The following is a 24,412-nucleotide window of genomic DNA, read 5'->3' as shown; positions in this document are numbered from 1 at the left end:
AATAGCAGGATGAAATTTGGAGTCTGATCCTCAGTTCTTCAGGTCCTGAAGTATAATTTCAAATGTAGAAAAATTAAAACCCTTTTCTTGTCTAATATAGTATTGCTTCCCACTGGCATTTGGATGTAATCTGTAATAAACATTCAGTTGCACCACCATAAACTTTTGGCAAACTCTTACTAAAGGTCACCTCAGTGTAACAAAAGCAACAAACATTTCAGTCTTGTAGACAGGATAGAGAGCCCTTATTAGATACAATTTCTTTGCCTGACCCCTTCACTGGCATGAATACTTCAGGCAGAAAGTCAAATTCTTCACCAGTAAAAACAGAATCTGATGCATGAAAATGATAAACATTTGCTTTATTAAATTACTTTTATACTTCTACAAAGAAATTTTCTGATTTCCGTTACAGAATTAAATGAAGGAAATTCATTGCTGTCTCTGCAGTTACCTAAATTTAGATACAAAAAGGTTGCAAAAAAGACTGCCTTATTTAAGTTACATAAAACAGGCAGAGAATAGACAAGTTCCCTTAGGAATCTTGAGGCTCAGAAATATAAAGTCCCATTATACAATGAAATTAAGAATTCAGCAATGTGTTGAACAATTGTAAACTGTAACTGCACTAGTAGACCACATTATTCAGCAGTTTCCTTAAAGGTATGAACTGTGAACTGAACAAAAAGTGTAGCTGACACAGCAGACCTCATTTAGTTGTTCTCCCTTTCACTCCCTCCAAGTCAAAGTTGTGAGGTCAGCATTTAAATGATAAGAAGGAAACTTGCCTCCATAAATATCAGAAATTTCTCCATTCCATAGCTATTTATATAAAGTAACTAGCTGTTACAAATCAGTTTCAAGTAAAACAGGTGGCTGAGGCAAAAATAATCAAAATCAGATCATACACAATTTTACTGTAAATACAGTAATTTGAAAGATAAACACATAACCATAGCACTGACAGTATATCAATGCTGCTGTATTATAGACATGATGTGTCAGTAGAAAATTAGGATGTCTATTATCAAAATTGAGGACATTCATTCCAGTCTCTGGTAATCTAATCTTAGTGCAAAACAGATGCTAAGACATATTTAGCAAAAAAGGTGATACATTTAAGGCAAAAAACTTGTTCAGTCATCACTATCGCTTCCAGATTCACTCAGCTGCAAGTCATTTCCTAGAAGAGAAAGAGTCAACATATTAGTCATTTTTCAAGGAAATAATTTTCTTCTTTCAAGACATTCCCTTTCCCAGTTAAGGCTTACAAAAGCTAATAGCAAACAGGTACAGGGGCTGGACTCAATGATCTTTCAAGTCTCTTCTAACCTAAACTATTCTATGATAAAAGAATAAGTAGGTATAGAACCAAACTCCCATTGACAGACCCTTAGAGAGATCACTTTTCTAAAATTTTAAAATCTTGGCAAAGAACTATTAGCATATTTGCACAAGGGCATTTACTTAATATCACCAGATCACAAAAGACAACACCTAGCTATCTCTGCCACCCACATTTTCATGCTTCACAAGTGGAAAAACTGCTGGTGAATGCAGTTTTATGAAAAACAAGTTGTTGGGTTTTATTGGAAACACATCTGAATGCTACTCAGCTGTGCTTCAAAACAAAGTGGTGTCTCAATCAAGAAGAGCAGCTCTTTGACATACCACTTAAAGATGTATCAGTGACCTACTATTTCAAACTGGTTTTGGAACAAGTGAGCAAACAAAACATCAAAAGCAATTTTACACAGCACTTTAATTTGGTGGCTCTCTATATATATATTTCAAAATGAGGAAGTCAAAAAGACTACACTGTGCTTGCTGTGGATGTCCATAAGCTCAGGGGGTGGAAGGAAGGGAATCTTCACAGTATGACAGATAACTAACAAAAAATATAGCAGCATGCTCTACACAATCTACAACATATCTAGCAACTTCCCACACGTTTTTAGGAGTCTGTTCCAACTGGTATGCTTTTACCCACACCTGCCTTGACAAACAACCATTACAAAAGAAAAAGACAATAATCTCAGGCTGTGCAGAAATGGCCTAAAAACAAAAGAAAAATCACTGAAACTGAGAAAACTGACTCAACACACTATTTTCACATGTCCTTTCCTCAGCTGCAGCACTCTTCATAGATCCCTTTTGCAGATGGGTGAAGAAGTAACCTCAAGTGGGTAAACCCCACAAGACATTGAGATTGGATCTTTTATTCTCAGGCATATCATATCTGCCAGAACACTGGAGTCTTTAACATGGCTGCATTTAGCCTTCCTTTGTTTTCCACTGTGTCATCAATAAAGCTTAGAAAGTGGTACATGCTTCTCTGGGACAACAAAAACACTTTACATAAGAAAATAATAGTGAAGATGGTTGTTTCAAGACATCTTTAAAGTATTACTGTAGACAATGTTTTTGCTTCCAATTCTCTATATAGAGAAAAAAATTACAGCCATATTATTTTAAGATAAATTTAAAAAGCAATTTAGAAAGAACAAAATCAAGTTATTTGTCAATAATTATTCAGAACAATGTAATACCCTAAAAATTCTTTCAAGACAGAGAATGGTATTGGTAAATTACACTCATGTATTTATCACTCAAAGGAGAATTCCAGTGAATTCTTAGAAATCCCAGCCCTGGTACACACTATCTGCTTTATGGGAGGACAGGGAGTGTGAACAAGAAGATAACCTTCCAAATAATGTTTCTTCAGCCTTCAAAAGTTATTTCAACACAGTTAATGGGAATTACACAAACCCTATAACACCAGCCAAAAATACCAATGCTTGTGAAAACCAGCAGATGGGAAAAGCAAGAACTCCGAGTTCCAGAGTCAGAATTAATATGTTAGGATTTACTTCAGGCTAAACTTTCTGCCTCATTTTTGCAACCCTATCTCCAAAAAAACACCTTCAGAGAGTGGGCAAAATAGCACAATCTAGAGCTGGTGGCTTTCAGATGGATTTGGTGCAAAGACAGAAAGCTCATTTAATGAGGAGCCTGAAGAAACATCTGGGCTATTGTACTTACAAGACAGCAATGAAGTGATGGAGAATTGTTGAATTGTTTTCATGGTGCCAGTTGTTTATTAGCAATATTAATTGGAGAAATAGATTGCACTGCAAATTATATTTCCTATGTTTTTAAATCAGTGCATGTAATATATTCAACTGAATTCTTGCTAGTTATAGGGGACAGGGAAACACATAGGAATGATCACTGTTTCACAGATCTTAGTGGTCACACCCACACCAAACTAATATAAGGGAAAATTATTACTTATCAAAGTAAAACAGCTATGTTTGTACCAGCACTAAGCATCTAAAGAAGTGAAGTTGTGCTGAATACAAAGTACCTAGCACAAGGCCACAGAATATCCCATCTATGCTGGGTTTTCTTTGGAAAGTTACTTTGTTTAACATAACCCTTGTTTAAACAAAACCTAGACATAAAGCAACATATGATCAAATATTCATGAAGAACAGATTCATTAGTGCCACCATTTACAGACTTCATTACAAGGCAAGTTGTGAGCCTATATAATCAGCTTCTCAAGGCAGAAAGGAGAAGAAGCAGTATTTTGGTAGTGAGGGGCAGTCTTGAGCCCCAGAAGAGGTAGATATGTATCTGACAGAAATATTTAGTTACCATGCTCTAGACACCACCTCTTCCATTTTTAAAGATCTACAAAATCTCAGCTGTATAATTTCTACATGCAAGATAAAACTCTGTTCTCTAAGCTTCCCCCAACCTTCTCCCTGCACACAGAATGTCACTAATTACCCAGTATGGCCCTGATTCTACAGAGGTGCACAAAACTGGTCACATAAGCACACACACACCTTAAAGCAAGATTAGACAAGCAAGAAGCTTGTGCTGACATTTGTTGATTCAATATTTTATTTTTGCAAAACTTTATTTGAGATGGAAGAAATGACTGCACAAAATCTGACGGAGAACTCTTGCCATTCAAAGTAGAACAATGTGATATCTATCCATTTTGTTTCTCCAGGTTTCACTCTCCTGCAAAAATCCCTCAGCAACAGAGCTAGAGAAGAGCAATCTCTTTGGAAGTAGGTGGTTTCATCTTTAACTAGTGGAGGTGTCTTGTGTTAACTGCACTGGAATTTGGGGATGGAATGGTTTTAAGCAGTAACATAACTGTAACCACAATACAAGTAAATGGCAATAATCTCAAGAGCTGGGGCAAGCTCAGGGGCCTAAGGTTACAGGCAGAGGTTCTACCTGTCAACACGGCTCTCAAGCAACATCAACCCACCAACTTCTCCTGAAACATCTTGATGATGTCATGGTTTAAGCAGCACTTTCTCCCTGTGCTGGAATTGGTGGACTTGGCCATCTGTACTTGTATTTCTCACCACCTGAGATTCTGTCACTGGGGATAAAGCTTAATCACATTTTCGTAACAGTTTTATTTGAAGTGTGGAGAACGGGAAATCGCATTTATCAGTAAGGGTTGAAATAAGTGGCACTCTGAAGTTACGCAAATTGCAAACATGAAGACATTGTTCTCTGCAGTGACAGTAAAATGAAAGCAGCATTTAGTTCTCTGCACATGAAGTCACAGGACTTTTCAGTCTGATCTTATCTGTTAATGCAGTACATAATTAAATATCAATGTAGGTTATTTAAGTATTTAAGTACTAGCTTAAAAAAAGAGAAAAAAGAAAAATAACTCATTTATGTTATGCACTTAAAGCTGAAATAAAAGTGGAAGTTTACATATAAAATATAAAGCATAATGATCTTAGGCTGCAAACCAGGGTTGATGGAAATCTCTTCAAGAGAAGCTTGGCAACTTCCTGGCAGCTAAACACCTAAATAAAAATGTAATAATTTTGGAAGAGTTGTCATAGCTGAATACTCACTTCTATGACTGAGTACTCCTGTTATTTTGGTAGCGAACTTAAGTTTCTCTACCTGGTGGGATTTTTTTTTTGCGTGTGAGAGTTTTCCAAATTTTCCTTTTTTTTTTTTTTTTTGAATACACTGAGCATTCAATTCCAGACTGTGCAGCAACCCCTCTTGAACATCATAGCTACTCTTCAAATTACATTTTTAGTTGCCTGAATGTGTGGAATAAGATAATATCACCTGAAAGAAATCAGCTCCTTCCTTATACGCAAAGGACAATTTTGCCATGTTGGCCAGTGGAACGCTGCCATGAATAATTGTAACTGACACAGCTAAGAACTCACCATCTTTTCTATAACTCAGAGTATTGCAACCATAGAATCCTTCCCATAGTTCTAGTCAAGAAATTATAAGCATATGTTTAGGGAGTGCCCTGTTAGTTCAAGTATTTTCAATACAAAATTACTGTTCTCCAGTCCCAATGTATAGAACTGGGAGGAAGCCAGAACAGCTTCGGAAATATTTTCAACCTCTTCAGCTTTAATTTAATATCTCTGTGAGCCACGAACCTTCTAGCCCAGTGTCTAATTCAGCCTGCTGCTAAACAATCAAACCCTAGCAATACTTCCCACAGTTTTAATTATAACAGAGACATACTTAAAAACAATATGGTTTCCTTTCAGAATCTTGATGTCTGGAATTGTGCACTAAGAAAAGAACAGCCTTTGTACTTACGTAGTGTATTCATCATATGACCACTGCTCTCTTGGGATCTGTTATGACTGGCATCTTTGTCAGGAACAGCCTGTTGTGGTATGGCAGACACAGTGGGCTGAGGCTGCAAATACGGCATCGACAGAGGAAGAGAGGGCTTCATTTCCTCGTCTTCAGAATCACTAGAACTATTTTCACTACTCGATGAAGAGGACGAAGAACTTTTAGAGTCAGATGAACTGTCAGAGCTACTCAGTTGGTCCATGATACTGGCTTCTGCTTTTAGCTCTGCAAACAATATGATTTGTTTCTCAGTTTTCATTCATCATAATTGAAATATAAAGAAGAGGGAAAACAAAAAATCAACAGACATGAGGCACACACTACAGCAACTTAAAAAAACCCCAGACCAAACCCACCAAAGCTCTCCAGAACAAAGAAAAGGGCACAAGTGAGTATCCAGCCTGTCATGTGGTTTTCTATTCTCACAGCTTGAGCACTTTCTCCCTTTCAAGCCAAGTGTTAGAACAAGGGTGACTGTGAACACAAATACTTAACCCCATATTCCATGGAGTAATGCATCCCACATAGTTTAGTTTCTGCAACTAGCAGAAAAAGTTCTGTGATTTCCTTAGCACCCCAAGTATGGCTTTCACTGACTAAAAACTGCAGTTACAATCCACAGATCAGTCACTGCAAGATGTCTGCAGCTGCACCCAAAATGCCTCCCAGCAGCTCAGCATTACAATCAATACACTTGTTTAGACCATGTGACATTTTGCTCAAAATCAAGTTAAGCATGAAGAATATCCAAAAGAACTATCCAAAGTTTATATTAGGAGGATTTCTCCAAATCCTTGTTTTGTTAGAGATTTGGAGGTGCGAATAATCCTGCACATTATGCATTTCTGACATAAGTCCAACATACAGAAGAAGTTAATCTTTGCAGGAGGAGACACATAATAATTGTTTGCAAAGCATGAGTGCTGAGAGAAGTCTGCAAAAGACCTCTGAATCATGGTGGAGGGAGAACTTGAGTTATACAGACTGCAGAAGTTCACTACAAGATTGTAATTACCTAGACATTTGTTAAGATGGTCTTACAAGCTCTTAGAATGCTTCAGGAACAGCTTTGATATAGCAGACACAATAAAGCAAGTAGGAGAGTAGCTCATCTCTCTTCAAATTTACCCAATACAGAACAGGTTGCAGGTGATAGTCACCAAGATGCAAGACAGTGAAAAGCTTAAGAGAAGAAAGGAGAAGGAAAAAAAAGATTAATCTTCAACACAGACTTGCATGAAACAGACTCTAAGTTATCAAAGGCCAGTCTAAAGGAAAGGCCATCTTTATCAAAGGCCAGTCTTATCAAAGGCCAGTCTAAAAGAAAATGGTGTTCAGGAAAAACGGCACCTAAAATAGTGTAGCTGTGGCTGCAGGGACAAATTAACCCAATGCCAGGAAAGAAAAGAAAGAACAATGAAAGACTTGACTACTCAAACATAAGGAAGAAAAGAAGGGGAGCAGAAAGAAAATAAAAATTGGAAGCATCCTTAATCCTAAGGACATGTATAAGAGAACATGATCCACTGCACATCTGGAGCTGTAAGACACCTAACTGAAAGACACCTAAGCAAATAAATTCCTAAGTATTCAATTCCACTTCCTCCTAAGCAATGTCTAATATAAAAAGGTTTAGGTGGATGGCCAATACCAAAAGCTCAGAAATAAGATTTCTGCCTTGAGTTTTGATGTAATTTAATCAGACAGGATTTAAATTAAATAATTTTAACCAGTGAAGGAAGAGCTGTACATATACTAGAGGATAATGGCAGAATGAGCTTCCCCTCCACCCCAGAAAACCAAGTTAGTAACAAGTTCCAGGTAGTGTACTTAAGCAAGAATAGTCAGTTACACAACCATGGGATGAAGAATGATTAAGCAGGCAACACTTCTGAAGAGTCTGAGAATTACAGTGGATCCCTACACACTGTTCTACCACACCACGCTGTGCGGAAATGACTTGATACTGTTTGGTCTTGTGATAGTATAGACATGATACTATTTGTTCTTTGTGTATAAAGATGAATAGTGCCCGCAAAGCAGCCTTCTTGCTCACATCAGCACTGCTAAAACCTCAGTAGGTGTGTTTAGGGACTATATTTTAGGAAGTTTTTGGATTCATTGCAAGAAAGCTAAAGGAAATTGAGAACAAATCAGTGATTTAGAAAGGAAACTTCTAAGGAAAGATTGAACCAACTGGTGTCATTTTGCATAAAGAATGGAAAAGACAGAAGAGTTTGAGTCTGTGCTGCTCAAAAGCAGCACAGGAATCTGCTCTGTCCTTGCACAATAAATATGAAAGTAGTAATAGGCTTGCTGTCAGACTATTTATACAGGAGAACCTGAGCAGTAAGGAGAGCAAAGCCCTGGAATGTCTTGCCAGCAAGTACAAGGACCTACTCATGGAAGGTTCTAAGAACAGGTTAAAGTTATATCAGAAATCTGACTTTAGGGGAGAAGGATGGACTAGATGACTTGATAATATCTCTAGCATACTTTTCAATTTTTCAGCATTTTAAATAGCACTCAAAATTGGACTGGCACTACACAAGAGTTTGGTACACTGGTAGTCACTTTAGAGACTTTCAGTGTTTGATAGCACCACTCCCCCCTAAAGAAAAGACCATCTAGAAAAGGCACAATTTTATTTCATGTGCTCAAATTTTCCTTCATCTTTGCAACCTTAGATGAATTCTAGTACTGTTCTGCAATACAGATTGCTGGTCAGAGCTTAAGACCAAAATGGAAACAAAACCCATCTTCATAATGATACATCTAAAAAAATCTGTTTAAAGGAATTCAGAACAACTTAGGAAACAGATGTCAGTTCCAGTCAATGAAACTGCCACCTGTCAGCATTTCTGTGGCAAGTAATTACCACCTGCCATCTTCCTTGTCCTCTCCAAAGGAAATAAGACCTCCTATTAAGTGAAATATGAGTGTCACACCAAACCAGAGTCTCTCAAGGAAACAGTACCTGGCACTGCTCAAGGGTTGATTTATGCAAGCTTTTAGCTGTCTTTTTCATTGGAACCTCATCTTCCACAAGGCTCTATCTGGTAATTTAAAGTGTATGTTGGGCTGTAAAGGACTGTAACATATTTGCTGAGTGCACAGAAAATGAAAGGAGCAATGTCAAAATGGAAGTGACTTAGTTCCAGTACCACAGTACAACCAACCATATACTTGATTAAAGTAACAATGGAAGACAGAGTCAAGGAGACAGCAGCAGAACCCTTGGCATTATTAAGCCTAATGGTTCAGCTGGATTTTTACAGTAGCAATCTACAAATACTGCTTTTTTACCCACTTGAACCAGAGTGGTCATTTCCACAGAGTAAAGTTGATTACATAATCAGCTTCTACTGTGAAACTCAAATAACACAAAACAAAACAAAAACAACCTACACATGCAAAAACCTCTTAAAAACTAATTGCTTGTTAACAGCAAAGTTTCTGAAACTTATGTGCCAGTGGAGCTTACCCCGTTCAATATCATCCATAGGAGAAGATGGAAACGTTTTTTCTTTTGTTGGAGAGTTTTTAACGTTGTTTGGAACCTTTGTTGCATTTCGCATTTGCTGCTGTTGCTGCTCAATGCGAGACTGGACTTTACTACTTCCTTCAGCTCTGTGTGTAAAAGGAGAAGGTTTTTAATTACTAGAAGGCAAGATGCAAGGAAAAAAGGTAAGAACACAGGGGATATGGTAGCATGGAATTATTTCTCATGCCTTTCTAAATAGTATCATTAGATTCTTTATACTAATAGGTTATTATACTAATACACATAATATATTAATACTATACTATTAATATCATACATATATGTATTAATATTTTTTATACCGTGCTAATAACTTTATAACACTTTGTCATTTGATTTTTGTATCTTGCTACCCAGGATCACTTAATAATAATTCTGCTGGAAGTTACTTATATGGATGGACTCAGCAGCACAAAAAAAAAATTAAAAAACTTGATATGAGAAAAACAAGCCATTAACTTACTAAGACTTGTCACAAAATTTATTTTTATTTCCTCATTTACAAGTCAAAAGACAGTAGGTAAGCTACTAGCCAAACAGATCTTTTTTTTCCTCCTCCTAAACTCACCAGGAAAAAGTTACTATTTACTTCAGTAATATAACATGCTTTGGTTAACAAAAAAATAAATTTCCATTTCTTCTGCAGTCACAACTCAAAAGACATGAAGTCAGTTTGCTGAGAAAGGAGACTTTTCACTCCTTTGAACAAAGCCAGTTACTTTCTAAAATTATGTTTTCCTAAAAAATAGTTATATGTAGTTGTATATCTCAATTTAGACTCATTAACAAATTGATTTTCACAATGAGTAAAGCACAGTTGTTTCTCCTCTAAATCACCCACCTGGTTTTTTTCACAGTGATGTTGCTACTAAGTTTCTCTAGGCGACATTCTCCAGTGTCATGGTTCATAATTAAGATACATTCTTTTAGGTAAGGCTTCTTTGAGCCCTTGAACACCGTCACTGGTGGAGTTGAGCCCTATTAAATCAGAAGTCCAGTAAGTGTTACTCCTGTAGTCATTTTTCTTAGAAACAGCAATCTATCAGAGGTGACAAGTTCACTACAAGTGATCATTTCTAGCCATTAAAAATGTTATTGGTTAATTCAAATTAGATTCACAGTAGCCATGTCCAAAAGCAGCTGGTGTTTGACTGGAATGGGATTTTACTTGCTTAGCTTAGTTTGAAACTGATTAAATGCTTATTTCCCAATGAGAGCAGGCTCTCTCTAGGACTCCTCTCACCAAAAGGAGTTTCAGTTCCCATATCAGCAGGGCAGTAAAGCAAGGCAGGTAGTAAATTTTCTCTTTCCAGTCTTTCCTGCTTTGGAACTGCACTAGAGCAATAAATACCAAGGGGAAACTTGCACTGCCAACATACACACGAAGCTTTTCTGTGTACGCAACACTTCTGGGTCATCCTGCAGCATATTTCCAGTGCAGCAAATACACTTAAAGTTACAGTGCAGCTGTTTAACCTTTGGGTCTTTTGTAATCTTACATTCTTAGAGCAATTGTTTTTCTACTCTAAAAATCACCCAGGCAGCTCTGAAACAGCACTAAAACTTTATACCCTTCCATAGTCAGGATCTATACTCAGGACAACAAAATAAATCATTCCCTTAAGCCCGTCACTCTTCAGCCACATCCACTCACCTCAATATTTGGCAGTGTTATTGTCACCTGTTCACCTTTGCCAACTTCAAGGTCTCCTTCACAGGACATATCAATAGATGCAGGCTTGAAGTCATCTAAATAGAAAAACAAACTAGATTATTTACAGGCTTTTCAGGAATCTTATAAATGCAGGCACCACTTAATTGCAGTTGGAGGCTATTAAGTAAAAGCCTTTTCTGCTGGTGTATCATCTACCATTCCCCTGAGCAGATCACTCCATAAGTCAATAGAATTCAAAGTCAAGCTGCTTTTCTCAGGATTCATGCTAAGTAATCTTTTGGTTAAAATTAGAAAAAACGCCTTTAGGTTTTAAAGGATAAAAAGGCTGAATGAACTGTGTTATATTTCAAAAGGTAAATTCTCATGTAATTATTTTCAGAAGAATCAATAAATAGTTCTTGAAAATGTCGATCCCAAACATGGGAGATGTAGACAAGTGGCTGAAAATGCAAAGAACAACACCAACCCTCAATATGCATTTCTCTTTCTGGTTCTGACTTTACTGTAAATAAGCAGGTCAGAACCTGACAAAAACTTGGTGTTTCAGTATAGTTATTTTTGTTAAAAGTGAAATTCCTTCCCGATTTAACATTGATTTACATTTTGTTTCTTTCAGCATCTAAAGTACCAGTTTAAATAAGTTTTGAGCAAAAGAAGGTATAGATTTCTGATCCTTTTCAAAACCCTGAGACATTGCAAACGTGCATGTGTTCAGGCATCAGCACGGCAGCTCTGCTACATACCATTGCCTACAAAGTATTATTTCCACCACAAATAAATGGGAAAGGCTACAGCCAAAACTCTGCCTGTGCTGATTTAGGGGGACAGGGGGTGCATCAAGACATTCCTCAAGGCCTGTGACAACACACGCGGGGTTGAGCCCGCGGCTCCAGGTAAGGCAGGGCCAGTCTCGCACCCCGGGACGCCGGAGCCCGGCTGGCGCGGAGGGACCCGCCGGCCGGCACACACTGCACGGCCACACCTCGGCACACGCTCCGGCCTCGCTGCCAGGCACTGCCGCGGCGTTCGTGCTGCTGGGAGCTTCCCAGTTCCCGGAGCGGGCCTGCAGCCACGGGCCGGCGGCACAGGCCACAGCCGGGAAGGAAGCGCGGCTCCAGCCAGCGCACCGACCGGGCAGGAAAACCGGGCTGCAGGAGCTGCTGGGCAGGGCCGTGCCCGCAGCGCAGACACAGCTGACAGCCCCTGCCAACCCTGTCTAGGGGAAACCCCGAAATGTCCTCTTACATACAACAGTTCCAAAGTTTCTCACCAAATCAGAGAATACTTGTTTTAATGTATGGCCACTGGGCTGTTAGTACTTGAGGAAATGAAGATATTGATACTTCCAATCTTAACTTCTAACCAGCAGCTGTTTTCCCTTTTACTCAACTGTTAAAGAATGTCAGGGGTCAGAGGATATTTCTTCTGCATGTGCATTTGATAGAACTGATGAACGTGCCAGTTTCTATGTCTCATTTGTTGGAAAGGAAGAGAGATTTCAAAACAGATTTCAGAATAAATCATCAAATTACAAGAGTCAGCATGAAACTCTAAGGGTAGGAGGTACCAGACGGGGTTGTTAGTCCTCTTTAAAATTAGGATAAATTTCAAATTGCAGGATTTGTTTAAATCCATTTATAGCTTTTTTTTTCCTCCCCCTCTCCACCGCTTCCACAGTTGGAAACAATCTGCCTGAGTGGCGTTCCCTTTGCTCACAGAGAGCACGTTACCCATGGAGCACACAGGACACTCTCCAGAGAACATACTGAGACTGAATCTTGGGGGATATCGCTCTATAAATAACCAGACAACAAAACCAGAAGCTGCAGTCCTAAATTGCCGAGGACTATAATCCTGGGAGCATTTGTTTCCTAGCTACCCTCAGAATCTTTGAGCACACACCTCTCTAGATAGTAATTATGTACTCAGGGAGGGTGTTCTGGCTCCGTGATTAACGCCGCCTGCCTTTAACCTTTGATTGCTGAATTGGACGGAACTTGGGAAAACTGAGCGCAAGGAAAGAAGGCAGAGCCACAAGTTCAGGTTAGCTCGGTTTCCAGCAGAACCGCAGGGAGACGCTACAGAAAAGTCACAAAAAGCGAAGTTGGTGCCCAGCGGACAGCGAGGGGCAGCTCCAGGATACAATGGCCGTACGTGCTCCCGGCAGCGACTGAAACCTGCACCGCTCCCGAAATCCCGGACCGGCACTCCACGGCGCCCCAGAATCCCGGGAGAGAGGAGCCACCGGGCCGCAACCATCCCCCGCCCTTCAGGAGACTGCGGGGACCGGGGGCCGCCGACCCCCTCCCCGACCCCCGCAGCCCCCGAGAGCTGCCCCGACCCCGCACTCACAGCGGACGGTGTGGAAAGCGCAGCGCGGCTGCTTCTCGAAGCTCTCTCCCAGCTTTAGCACCCGCGCCTTGGGGTCGTAGAGGGACGGGACCGCTCCGTTCATCGCGGCAGCGCCTCACACCATGGCGGGCCCCGGGGCCGCCGCCGCCGCCCGCACCGAGCATCCCTCACGCCGCCCGGGCCGGCGGGCCCCGCCCACGCGGCCTCCGATAGGCCGCGACGGGCAGAGCGCGCGTTCCCCGAGCCGGATTGGTCAGCGGGCGCGTCACTCTGTAGAGTCCCGCCAGTGGGGTGTCAGAGGCGCCGGCCCGCACGCGGATATGCAAATACACCCTCCTCCCGCAGGGGAGAGCGCTGGTTGGCGGAGAGAGGCCGCGACCACACAGCTGTGAGGGGAGGGGGGCGTGGGGGAACCGTCGCGTTGGAGACGGCGGGATCGGCGTTCCAACTCCCCCCTCTCTGCCCCCGCAGTGGGGAAGCCCCCGCGCGGCGGTGAGAGGGGCCGGGGGTGCGTTGGGTCCCTCAGAGCGCCCCGAGGGGGCCCCGCGGCCTGGGCACTTCGCGGCTCCCAGGGACAGCGGGGGCATCGGTGTGACGCCGGTGGGAGAGGGCACCGCTCCCTCTGCCCTTTCCCCGGCCCTGGGTGAGGTGAGGCCGCTCCCGCTGCCCGCCCCGTGAGGCCGCGCTCAGGCTGCCCGGCCGGAGGAGCGCCCTGCCGGCAGAGCCGGTCCGGCTGCCCGCGGCCTCAGGAAGGGAGCGCGGCTGGGGCTCCCTCCATGTTTGTTTCCTTTCTCAGGGGGAGTCCTGCGGCCCAAGGCTTCCAGCTGGTGGTGCCGGAGCTGGGATGAAGTAGTGGCGTGAGGACCCCGCGCCTTAACATAAAAAGGAAAGAGGCTGGAATCGATGGTGGTGTGCGCCTCTGGCTGTTCCCTATGGCGGCCACGGACCCCCAGGTCCTGGCCTTGGCTGCTCAGATCACTGAGAGCAGAGAACAGGACATCCCCCTGCTGCTGCTGAAGTTAAAGGGTAATTAATGCCGTTCCTAAAATAAAAGGCCAGTCCTTCTCCCCTCTGCCTCCTTAAATACAGACGGTTTTTCTGAAAGTCTGTAAGGAAGGTTGGTACGGCAACTTTTCCTGAGAGTGGCAAAAATAAGGAGGAGGAGCTGAGGAGCAAATGGACAGAATTTTTTTTCTGCCTTTCAGCTGTCACTCTGATAATGTGGGCCCTTTCCCTGCTGATACAGGCAGGGATCTTACACTTGGTCAAATCATTTCTCTCAATGCTTTTTGGGCAGAGAGCCAGGGTGGTTAGTATTCCGTTTTTAAATCTTAACATAGAAACAAGATCGTGAGCTCCTGTGTGACTTCCCTGTCTTTCCTTCTGCTATACAGGCACTGCTCATAGGAATGGTTGAAACAAGTCAGGTCCTGTTCTAAATTGGGATGTAATTATAAGGAAGCTATATGTTTCCCAGTGGTTGTGGTTTTATCTAGCCTAGGAAATTCATACAAATGGTTCATATCCCAGGTAATGTATGTTTTGCTACTAAATATGTAGAGAGAAAATGGAAACCTAAGTTTAGCTATCCTTCCCAATTGTCATCAATATAATCTTACAAATGAGTTGTAGCCGTAACAGCAAAAATTGCTGACAAAATATTTAATGCTGTTATTAGCACTTCTACAGTTGCTTTAATCCTGGATCCTGGCTCAGTTTACATATATTCTTCTTACATTTTAGAAAAAGAAAAAAAAACCCTTGCACATGAGAATCTAATGTTCCTCTTTGTCTCTCTCCTGCTTTCTTCCCACAGGAATTTTAAGTAGTCCTTCCTTAGGATGTGAAGAATCAAATAAAATTAAGCAGGATCTATACGATTATGGTCTTACTCAGTACTGCTTGCTGGTGCTTAAGCGAGACCACTCTCAGCTGCATGGAGCCTGGGCTACTGCTGCCCAGCTAGCAGAGATACTAAGGTAAAAAAAAAGAAGCTAAGAAGTTTTCTTCCAGTTTTCTTTCTGTCCTTTCATCTTGCTCTTTCTCTTTTCAAGCTGTAATACATTGGCTCCCATCCAGAACAAGGCTTGTTGTTCAGGAAAGGCCAGGGTTAAAGTGCACGGAGCAGTCAAGAGCAGAGGGGTCAGGCATAGCCTAATTGGTCCTGTTTAATTCATTTGCATTGTGTTTCATTGAGCTGGGGGAACTCTGTGCTGGGAACATGGTTTGTATTTGTACCTTTTTTTGTGGATAGTACTCACCAGTGTGACAGCTCTTACCCAGTAATTATATAATTCTGAATTGTAGTTATTTAAAAATTGTTATTTTGTTTTGTAGATTTCTTCTTGCAAAGATCGTCAGACTGATTTACTCACTGCTTGGCTTGACTATATTTAAATATTTATTTAATATACCCATTTTAAATATCTATTTACATTTTTAAATAAAATAGATGACATAGTTCATAAAGACTAGATAACTTGATGTAGTGATACTTTGAGAATGGCATTGTAAATAAGAAAACTTTAAACTCAACCCCCCAGTGATCCAATCTCAATTTTAAATGTCAAGAAAAATAATACATTTTAAATTTTCCTCAAGTTGTATTTAGTTTTGGCTTAACTAGGGAGTAAAATTCTAAGGCATGAAGTAATTATGTGACCATCTCTTATATATGCCATAGCTGCAGTATGAATTTTTAATGTGAGGAATTTCAGTAAGGGATGCAAGAGTTATCACCAGAGTAGTGTGATACTTAAATCATCCCCTATAAGCTGTTTCAGTTGCAGAGAATACTGAAATTTATTTTAGCTGTAAACATGTCCTTTTGTAGCTAGATAAATCTCAGCTTCATGCCTAGAATCTTTTTCCAAGGGCTTTGGTAGACAGATTTACGTGTGTGCATTCCCAAAAAGCTAACATAGCCTAGATAAAATATCAGAAAGCAAAATTCATAAGAAGTCAGGAAGACTCTTTTGTTGCACTGGTATCAGCACTGAGTTCAGACCTGAAACAACTCAGCAGTTGTAAAACATGCATTTTCTTGTAAATAGTCTTCCAGAAACAGCTGACGTATTGCGGTGAGTAAAATAAGAGAGCTGAGATCTGAGGAACTGATTTCTAGCCCACATGCCTTCCTCAGTTTGAGAATAGTTGTAGACAGGCTCACTGAAGGCTTCATGGTATATTTTTTATACATATTTTCACTGCCTGATGTGCACCCCCTCCATCATTGAGCTTCCTTTATCAGGTTTTTTTTCTACCTTTCTATTTTGACTTTTTTTCTTCTTTTTGACCATCAGAGCCCTTCCCTAGAATATGGAACAAGCCTGAACAGATTCTATGAAGCTAAAGGAGAAAGTGCCTTGGATATGTTTTTAACTGAGAAATGCCATAACAAGTAGTAAAATGGTCTCCAACCTGTGAGTGGTTGCTCTTCCTCAGAGGCAGCCACCTTGGAGCCAGTCACAGCAGTGAGCTGTTGTTCAGGGGGAATTGTCCCCTGCCACTGAAGCATTTCTCTGATGACGTGACATTCATTCAAAGTTGTTCAAACAGGCCTTGGACTATTCAGGTTGATTTTTTTTTTCCCCTTTTTTTTTTTTTTTTTTTTTTTTTTTTTTTTTCACTCCATTTCAGTCATTGTTGTGTAGGGCTAGAGGTGAAAGAAGATCCTGAGGAATTTTACAAGAAGTTTCTTCCTTCAGCTATAGACACCCTGCTGGTTTTGGGAAAACGCTTGCAAGCACGATTTACCCGAGCAATCAAGGTATTTAAGTTTCATAGTTAAAAGAGCACAGAACACCTGCAGACTTTCCAAGGACACGTATTGGATGAGTAGGATATTATTCTAGGGACATGGTATTATGAAAATTTATTTTCCAGAAATTGCAGTAGTTTTTCTTATGCCTCTGAGCTCTGAAGATGAAAACTGTCATTGTGCAGCATTTGCTCTGTGACTTGTGCAAAGACATAGGCCTTTTAGATAGTTTGGCTACTACTTTTCACAAGTTTTAAAGGTAGAAGGGGGAAGTGCAATTATAGGAAGGACTGAAGAATTAGAGCAGTATAACAGGGGGAAAAAAAGCCCTACAAAAAACAGCATCCCAGTCATGGTAGTGTCTTAACTTTGCATATTATTAGTTCAGCCTTTGTAATGAATTAATTCTCACTAATTTTATTCAGCTTTACAATAAATGGTTTAGGAAGTCTTAAGATTTTAAATCAGATTTGTTGAAGTTTGTTTTGTTATTCAATTTCTGCTGCATAATTGGCAAAAAAATTCCAAGAATGCTCACTGCTTCTGAACTTTCACATAGAGAATGCCAAAGGCAGACTTCATGAATTTATAGATTTAAACACTTTCTCACATGTCCCTCCTTTTTATGTAGTTAAGAAGGGTTTTGCTCGATGAGATTGCCTCATGCTTCTGGAGTATTCTGAGTTCTAGAATCAGAAGGAAAAATACCCCCAACAAACAAAAACCCATGAGTAATTTAAATAACCAACTTCATGGATTCTGACAGTTTCTTTTAATATCCCCATTTCTCCATACTGTCTCATTTCTTGGCTCACTGGCTTCTTGTCAAAAACTTAGCCAAAGTTTTCATACAAAGTATTGTGATAGACACCACAGACAATCAATTCTCAGAAAGCATCAGTGCAATAACATAGTTTCTGTTAGTCCAGTACCTGAGAAGTGCATTTAGTGCTTAAGAAGGAAGCTTCCTAAATGACATCCCAGGAGACTCTTATCCACAATATGTAATTTCCCCAGTACTTTCTTATTATGTCTCAGCCTACATGCTACTTGAGTCATGCTTGTGGGCAAAGATTTCTTTTGAATGCAAATGCAGTCTACATTATAATTAGTACTTTGGCTTTTAAACTTTGTGGTCTCAGAGGTGACTGGGCACCCAGACTTGATGCTTGCTGAGGGGAATTTTTGAAATCCCACTCTGCCAGTGGATATTTGTAGTTTATTCTGCTGTCTTTTCCTTTTGGTACAAGTTTTTGAAGTCAAGGGAAGTAGTGAAACAGCTTTCAGAAACTGACACGTTGCCAAAACACAGAGCAGATAATATTACAACTTAACATATTACTGTTATTTTGTATCTCTCCTTGTCAGTATGGACCAAATACAAAGTTAAACCTTGACTGAGAGCTGGGGCTCCAGCAGGGATCTAGGAATAGGCTTCCCAGGGTTTCACTTGTCAAGGCTCAGTTAATGTGGGATATATGACCATGTGCTTTGTAACAACATTTGTCAGTGGTGTGGTACTGTTAAAAACCCTTTTTGCTCTTCCACACACCCAGGTTCCAGATTTACAGTAGTCTGTGGCTCACACTTGGAATACAGACTGGAATGTGCATCTGTATGTGCATTCTCATTTTAAAAACCTGAATTCCTACTGGTCATAGGGGAGCACTGGAGCACCTCTGCTGTCAAGAAAGGCTGAGAGAGATGGGATTGTTCAGTATGAAGAAGAGAAGTCTCTGAGGAGAACTTGTGTCACCTCCCCGTACCTAAAGGGGATACAAGAAAGCTGAAGGGGGACTTTTTACAAGAGGGTTTAGTGACAAGATAAGGGGTGATGGCTTTACACTGAAAGAGTGAGGTTTAAATTAAGTATTGGGAAGAAACTCTGTGTCAGGTTGGTAAAATAGTGGGACAGGCTGCCTAGAGAAGCTGTGGATGCTCCACCTGTGGAAGCATTCAAGGCCAGGCTCCATCAAGCTCTGAGAAATGTGGTCTACTGGAAGGTGTCCCAGCCCCTGGCAGTGGGGCTGGAACAAGGTGGACTTTAGGTCCTTTCCAACACTACCATTCTATGATTGATTCTATGTTTTTTTCCAGTCCAGTGCTATCACAGGCAAGCACATGATGTAGTCTGTTTGGCAAACAGATCAAATTTCAGCTTTATACTGGTTTGGTGTTTGCTCCCAGACCTCCAACTAGGAGGTGCTTCTGAAGCTTCACCATACCAGTTATCAGGAACCTTTTTCATTTTGACTGTGTCCTTGGCCACTTTGTACGTTTTTCTATTTCTCCCCTTTTATTTAAAGTAATATATTTCCCATTTAGTGCATTAAGTATGTGATGCATATTTGCTGAGCTATTATTTGTCTTATCCCTCTTATGCTATCAAATATTTTTAAGGAATAAACGAGATTTCTCTCTCCTTGTGATTCCCCCCCCCCCCCCCCCAGTTGGATGCTTTTATATTTTTAGTATGTTCAGATCTTCTTGATTAATCTCTGACCTCAAAGGTCTCACAAGCTAGGTTTGGGGTTGTTTTGTTTTTGTTTTTTTTTTTACTAGTTCCTGCAGTTTCACCAACCTTATTTGGAAATTTGGTGGAATACTTGTTCTCCAAAATACCTGAGGCATACAAACCTTGCCATGACATCAAGGCGAAGTCCTTAGTGAAGATCATACACATGTTTTTACCTACTTCTCTTTCGTTTAGGATAAAGAAAAACAAGACTTTTTACACTGGTTCCGAATAGTAACTGACGCCATCTGCTGGCTGTTCAGCGGGCACATTCAACTAGCAGCGTGTGGTAAGGGAAATACCAACCCACAGAACACCTGAACATTTATTTATGGCAACTGCAAGTATCAAAATTCACTCTTAAGCTAATCTCCGCCTAGTCTTCTAAACTGGAGTAGGTGGTAAACCAGTCTCTTTAGCCAGCTCAACTGCAATATCTAAAATGCTAAACATCCACTAAAGGGAAATACCCAAGAGTTCCCCTTGTAGACTTTCAGAGATAAATATTTAAAGTGTTACCCTGTAGTTTCTCTTTATAAGTCTATACCTTTTAAAAATCAGAGGTTTTTTTCCAATAAGAGACATTGATCTTTTCTTGTGTGTGATTTAAAATATGCAGAAATTTGACCAGACTACGTTGCTAGCCTTGATGAGTAGATAGAATTGGAATCAGATTTCTGAAGTTTCTGCCATGATAGGAAATTCTATAAATATCTAACAAACTTCACTGTTTATTTCTGACCAAAATAAGCTTTCATTTAAACATCATTTAAGTGATATTAATCACACTGATTCTGAAAAGCAGAATTTGTTTTGTTTCTAGTATTGGACAAAAACCTAAGGATCATAAGATGTGTAACTAAAAACACACGTGGTCAGAAAAATTACTGAATACATAGCCAGTGGTACACTGGGATAGAAAAGATGTTGCTTTAATGACATCAGTGCACTTGCATTAAATAACCTGGGGTAACAAATTGTCAAGGTTGAAGTCCTTAACTTTTTCTGATATTGTTGCCCCAGTGTTAATTCCACTGTTGTTGTAAGGAAAAGATACTATTGTAGCATAAAGGGGCTTAAAGCTTTTGTTCCCTTGCAACATCAGTGCCTGAGGGTTGTCCAAAGGCAGAAAAAACAAGATTCAGCTTTTTTTTTTTTAGAGGTTGAAGTGGTTTAGTTATCTCAGTAAGTTTCAGTGTAAGAACTATAAATGAGGGAGTTTGTTCCAGAAACAGTGTCTGGTTTTACTTGCTATGGCTTATGATGAAGTTTATTTGTTTTATGGTATTTTTCAAGTCTGGTTCTGATTGCATGATTTCTTGTTTGCTTGTTTTTGGTTGTCTTTGCAGTACTACAAAATGATCGCTTCCTGCAGTTGTTAATAACAGATGATGTTGAAACAGCGATTATAATGATGTCAGTGTTACACAATATTTTGAGGATCAATAGGTTAGTTGTTTTCATATTATTATTTTTTTAATAATAAATATAAATGGTAGTTCATTACTGCTTGGTAAAATAAAATCTTTTCTTATGCAAGCATTGTTGTGTTTTATTGTTTGGGGTTTTTTTCCCCCTAGTCTTTGTAGTAGAAATTGAAAGCATTAAAAAGCTGGGGTTTTAATCTTCTTAAATTGAGGGGGGGAGTAATACTGTCTGGATCAGATTCCTGGTCCAGCTAGCTGGGCATCTTGGCTTGCTGTATATAGCCTGACATAGCTAAAAATAAGTCACTGTTTAAAAGCTCATGTTTTTCAATTAACACTTCTGTCCCACCCTTCTTTTTTTTCTTTATTCTTTTAAAAGTTCTGTCTTGCTTCAAGTTGAGGAAGAGACTCTTCACTCTGTTTTGGATGAACTTGTTTATAAGTTTTCCTCTACCACCAATCCTGCTGTAGGAAGTGCTGCCACAAAACTGCTGCTATTTGTGGCAAAACTTAGCAAACAGCTTGTGCAGTTATTGACAGCTCGCTACAAAGGTTTGTAACCATGCATGGGACCAATCACTGACCCTCCTCTTACATTTCCTGTGAGAATAAAAAGACAGAGGTTTCCCCTTGTGGTTCAATAACTTTCCAGTTATGTGGAGATGGCAGTGCCATGTTCCTTTGTGGGTTTTTTTCCTTCTCTTCATTTTCATTGCAGGTTAAGGTACTGCACCTCTTTCTGGTTCTTAGATTTATTTTCTTCTGTGTAGTGAGGACTCCGCATGTGGCAACTTGTCTTTTAAAGCTGTTGTTTGTCACTTCCGACCTGATGGGCTTTTACTTCTTTCTGTTTCCCTGTGCAGGTTGGTTATTGAGGGATCCACTGGCAGGGTGCCTGTACTGCCACAATCAGAGAGTCCTGTGTCACATCTGCCACAGTGCTAAGGCTCACTAATCCAGAGCATGAAAGTTTTACTTAGAGTGAACTGCTGACTCTGGCTATTGCAGGTCTGCTCATCTGATAGAGGGCTGTTTAGTTATCCAGGAGCTGACTCTCTGGATATCCAACTAATTGGAATGAACTCTTTCCAAGAACTCATTAAATTAGTTTATCATTTTGTCTTGATGCCTTCAGATGATGAGGCTGAGTATGTGTGTAATTTGTTCTATGTTTTTCATTCTTTAATGAGGTGTCCCATTTAATGTTTCTGTCTCTAGCCTAGCAGGAAGCTCCAGGAAACCCCTTTGTGCTCTATCATGGAGACTAAGGAACAGGCACGATGCTTGCCATGTCTTTTATGTTCTGGATGTTATTGTTGGTCAAAGCTGCTTGTGAGCAGCCTCAGTCCTCTGAGGACAAGAACAGTTAAAAGAGGGAATGCAAGGCAAAAATGTCCAATTCTCATTTTTTGCACTTGTGCTGACTAGTTATTATACAGTACCAGCCAGATAAATTTCTGGACCAGATGAACAGCTTTGCCACCCTTTTGCCTACAGAACTGAGAGGAGGGATTCCTTGTAGTATGGAATTAAATATAGTGTGCCTAAGGCTGGCATCACATTGTGGATTCTTGGGACACTGCCATGATGGTCTGATCACAGCAGCTGTAGAATGCTGGCTTGTCTGAAGAGGCACAGATCTCCATCAAAAGATGCTTTAGAGTCACAGCATGCCACAGTCATTTAGAAACTTTTCCTCTCTCTTCTGTATGTGTTTCCTCTTTCCACTAGGAAAAGAAAAAAACAAAATTGCTTTTTTTCTCTACTCTACTTTTTTTTTTTTTTTTTTTTTTTTTTAAAGCTGGAATCCTTCTGTTAGTTTTAACTCAGGCTTTGGAATCCTTTAGAGACTTTGAGGAATAAAAGCAACAAAGAAAGCATTACAGCATTTCCACCATCTGGCCATCTCACTGAAGTCCCTTGGCTTCACAGTAGCTCAGAGCTGGTGGCAGGGTGAAGTGCTTTGGTGTGAGTTTTGACAGTGAAGGCAGCCTGCTGGAGGTGAGGGATCTCCAGGACCACCACAGTCCCTGTGTCAGGTTTCCCAGAAGGCCTGGCCTTTTGTCCTGCATGGGTTGACACATCTGTGAGGCACATTGGAGGTTCTCCCTGTCAGGAGCCAAAAGGTGCATTTGGCTGTGTAGTCTGTACAGAGACTGGCAAGTGGTTGTGTCAGACCCACAGCACTTCTGTGAGGGAGCTCTCTTGTGTAGCCTGGCTCCCTGCTTTTGCAGGGCTCACACAGCCCTGGAGCACCCACTGACTCCATTTGGAGTCCTTCCTGTCTCTCTCCTGAAGTGTTTAACTGTCACTGTTTTTCTAAAGTGGTGCATGTGGTGCCACAGAGGTGCCATTTCTGTGTGCTCCAGATCCTGTAAGTACATTTGAGTGTTGGAGTTGCCCCGTGTATGAATATGCTTATGGACAATGATTTGAAGATGGAAAAGTTACTTGAATCTGCAGTTCTTCAGGAGGCAAGCACACACATACTTCCTGCCCTCCTTCCTCTTCCCTCCAACTCCCTGCAGAGCCCGTAGGCTCTGGGATTTGCCTGATACAAACATTGTAGCACATGTTACTATCTTCTTGCGTAGGGAGTGTGTGAGTGTTGTGGGGAGATCACAAAGGTGCTTTTTAGTTACTGCAAACCTGAAAAGCTCTTTTGTCTCATGGGTTGGATGCACATGCACTCACAGTTAAACCGTGCTGTGCAGATAAGACATCAAACAATCCCAGTTAGGAATCAATAAATTTTATTATGAAAAGTATGAAAAGAGTGTTAACAGCACCCAGCACTTGTGTGGTGCTTTGAATCTTTTTAACACCTTACAATGACTTACTGATAAGATACTGAAAGAACATTAGTAATTTGACTGTCAGTGATATAAATACAATACAGACTGGGACATACAAAATCACTGGATAATGCTTCTCTGTGATAGTTGGAGCACCAGATATTCTTTGATAAGATTATGCATGACACTCAAAGATGGCTGATGGTCTTCAGCTCTCACACTCCTTTACACATAGAATCTGATTTGATTTGTTGATTCGCAGTTAGTTACTTTGAAAGTTTGAAAACAAAAATTCACATTAGTGAAGTACTTTCTTTTCTTTCTCTTAGGATTAAAAGGGCTTTTAAGTAAGCAGTGGACTGGCAAAGGATTTGACAGGGAGGTCAATCAACTTCTGGATCTGCTGTATTTGGAACAATCCAGTGGAAAAGGAGAAATGCAGGTGATGAAGTTTAATGTGACTTTCAGATGTGAAATTCTATTTAGATGTGAAATCCTATTTACATGTGATTTGTGTATGTTTAGAATGGATTTACTTTATCACCTTGTAGACACTTTTAAAAACCTGTTATTATTTCACTATGTTAATTTTTAATTACCTTTTTGAAATTGTTTTATTGTGTTTTTTTTAAACATCAAGAAATTGCTCAGTCATTAAGATATGGGACTGTGACTCAAGA

At 40.4% G+C, this 24,412-nt stretch overlaps 2 protein-coding genes across 7 annotated transcripts in view; one reads left to right on the top strand and one right to left on the bottom strand.

The window, feature by feature from the left end:
* Positions 1-343: 343 nt before the first annotated feature.
* On the bottom strand, positions 344-13,399 carry EAF2 (ELL associated factor 2). Its single transcript, XM_083865495.1, has 6 exons — positions 13,236-13,399; positions 10,863-10,957; positions 10,050-10,186; positions 9,149-9,294; positions 5,623-5,889; positions 344-1,183 (listed from the first exon to the last, which is right to left on the bottom strand). The coding sequence occupies exons 1-6, from the start codon at positions 13,336-13,338 to the stop codon at positions 1,137-1,139; spliced, it is 795 nt and encodes a 264-aa protein (XP_083721621.1). The 5' UTR covers positions 13,339-13,399; the 3' UTR covers positions 344-1,136.
* Positions 13,400-13,614: 215 nt separating this feature from the next.
* The window catches only part of IQCB1 (IQ motif containing B1), a 54,701-nt gene continuing 43,903 nt past the window's right edge, over positions 13,615-24,412 (top strand). For 5 of the 6 annotated variants that reach the window (XM_083865120.1, XM_083865122.1, XM_083865119.1 and 2 more), the window contains exons 1-8: positions 13,615-13,883; positions 14,032-14,261; positions 15,052-15,214; positions 16,875-17,004; positions 19,706-19,799; positions 20,860-20,959; positions 21,317-21,489; positions 24,062-24,174. In XM_083865120.1, the coding sequence (XP_083721246.1) occupies positions 14,168-14,261; positions 15,052-15,214; positions 16,875-17,004; positions 19,706-19,799; positions 20,860-20,959; positions 21,317-21,489; positions 24,062-24,174 (867 nt within the window). In that variant the 5' untranslated portion in view covers positions 13,615-13,883; positions 14,032-14,167. The remainder of the gene's footprint in view (positions 13,884-14,031; positions 14,262-15,051; positions 15,215-16,874; positions 17,005-19,705; positions 19,800-20,859; positions 20,960-21,316; positions 21,490-24,061; positions 24,175-24,412) is intronic. The other variant, XM_083865118.1, reaches the window with a different exon arrangement.

This window comes from Zosterops lateralis, assembly GCF_965231275.1.
Source record: "Zosterops lateralis genome assembly, chromosome: 7".
Lineage (NCBI taxonomy): Eukaryota > Metazoa > Chordata > Aves > Passeriformes > Zosteropidae > Zosterops > Zosterops lateralis.
Note: the sequence above shows the minus strand (reverse complement) of the source record. Positions and strands in the feature narration are given on the sequence as shown.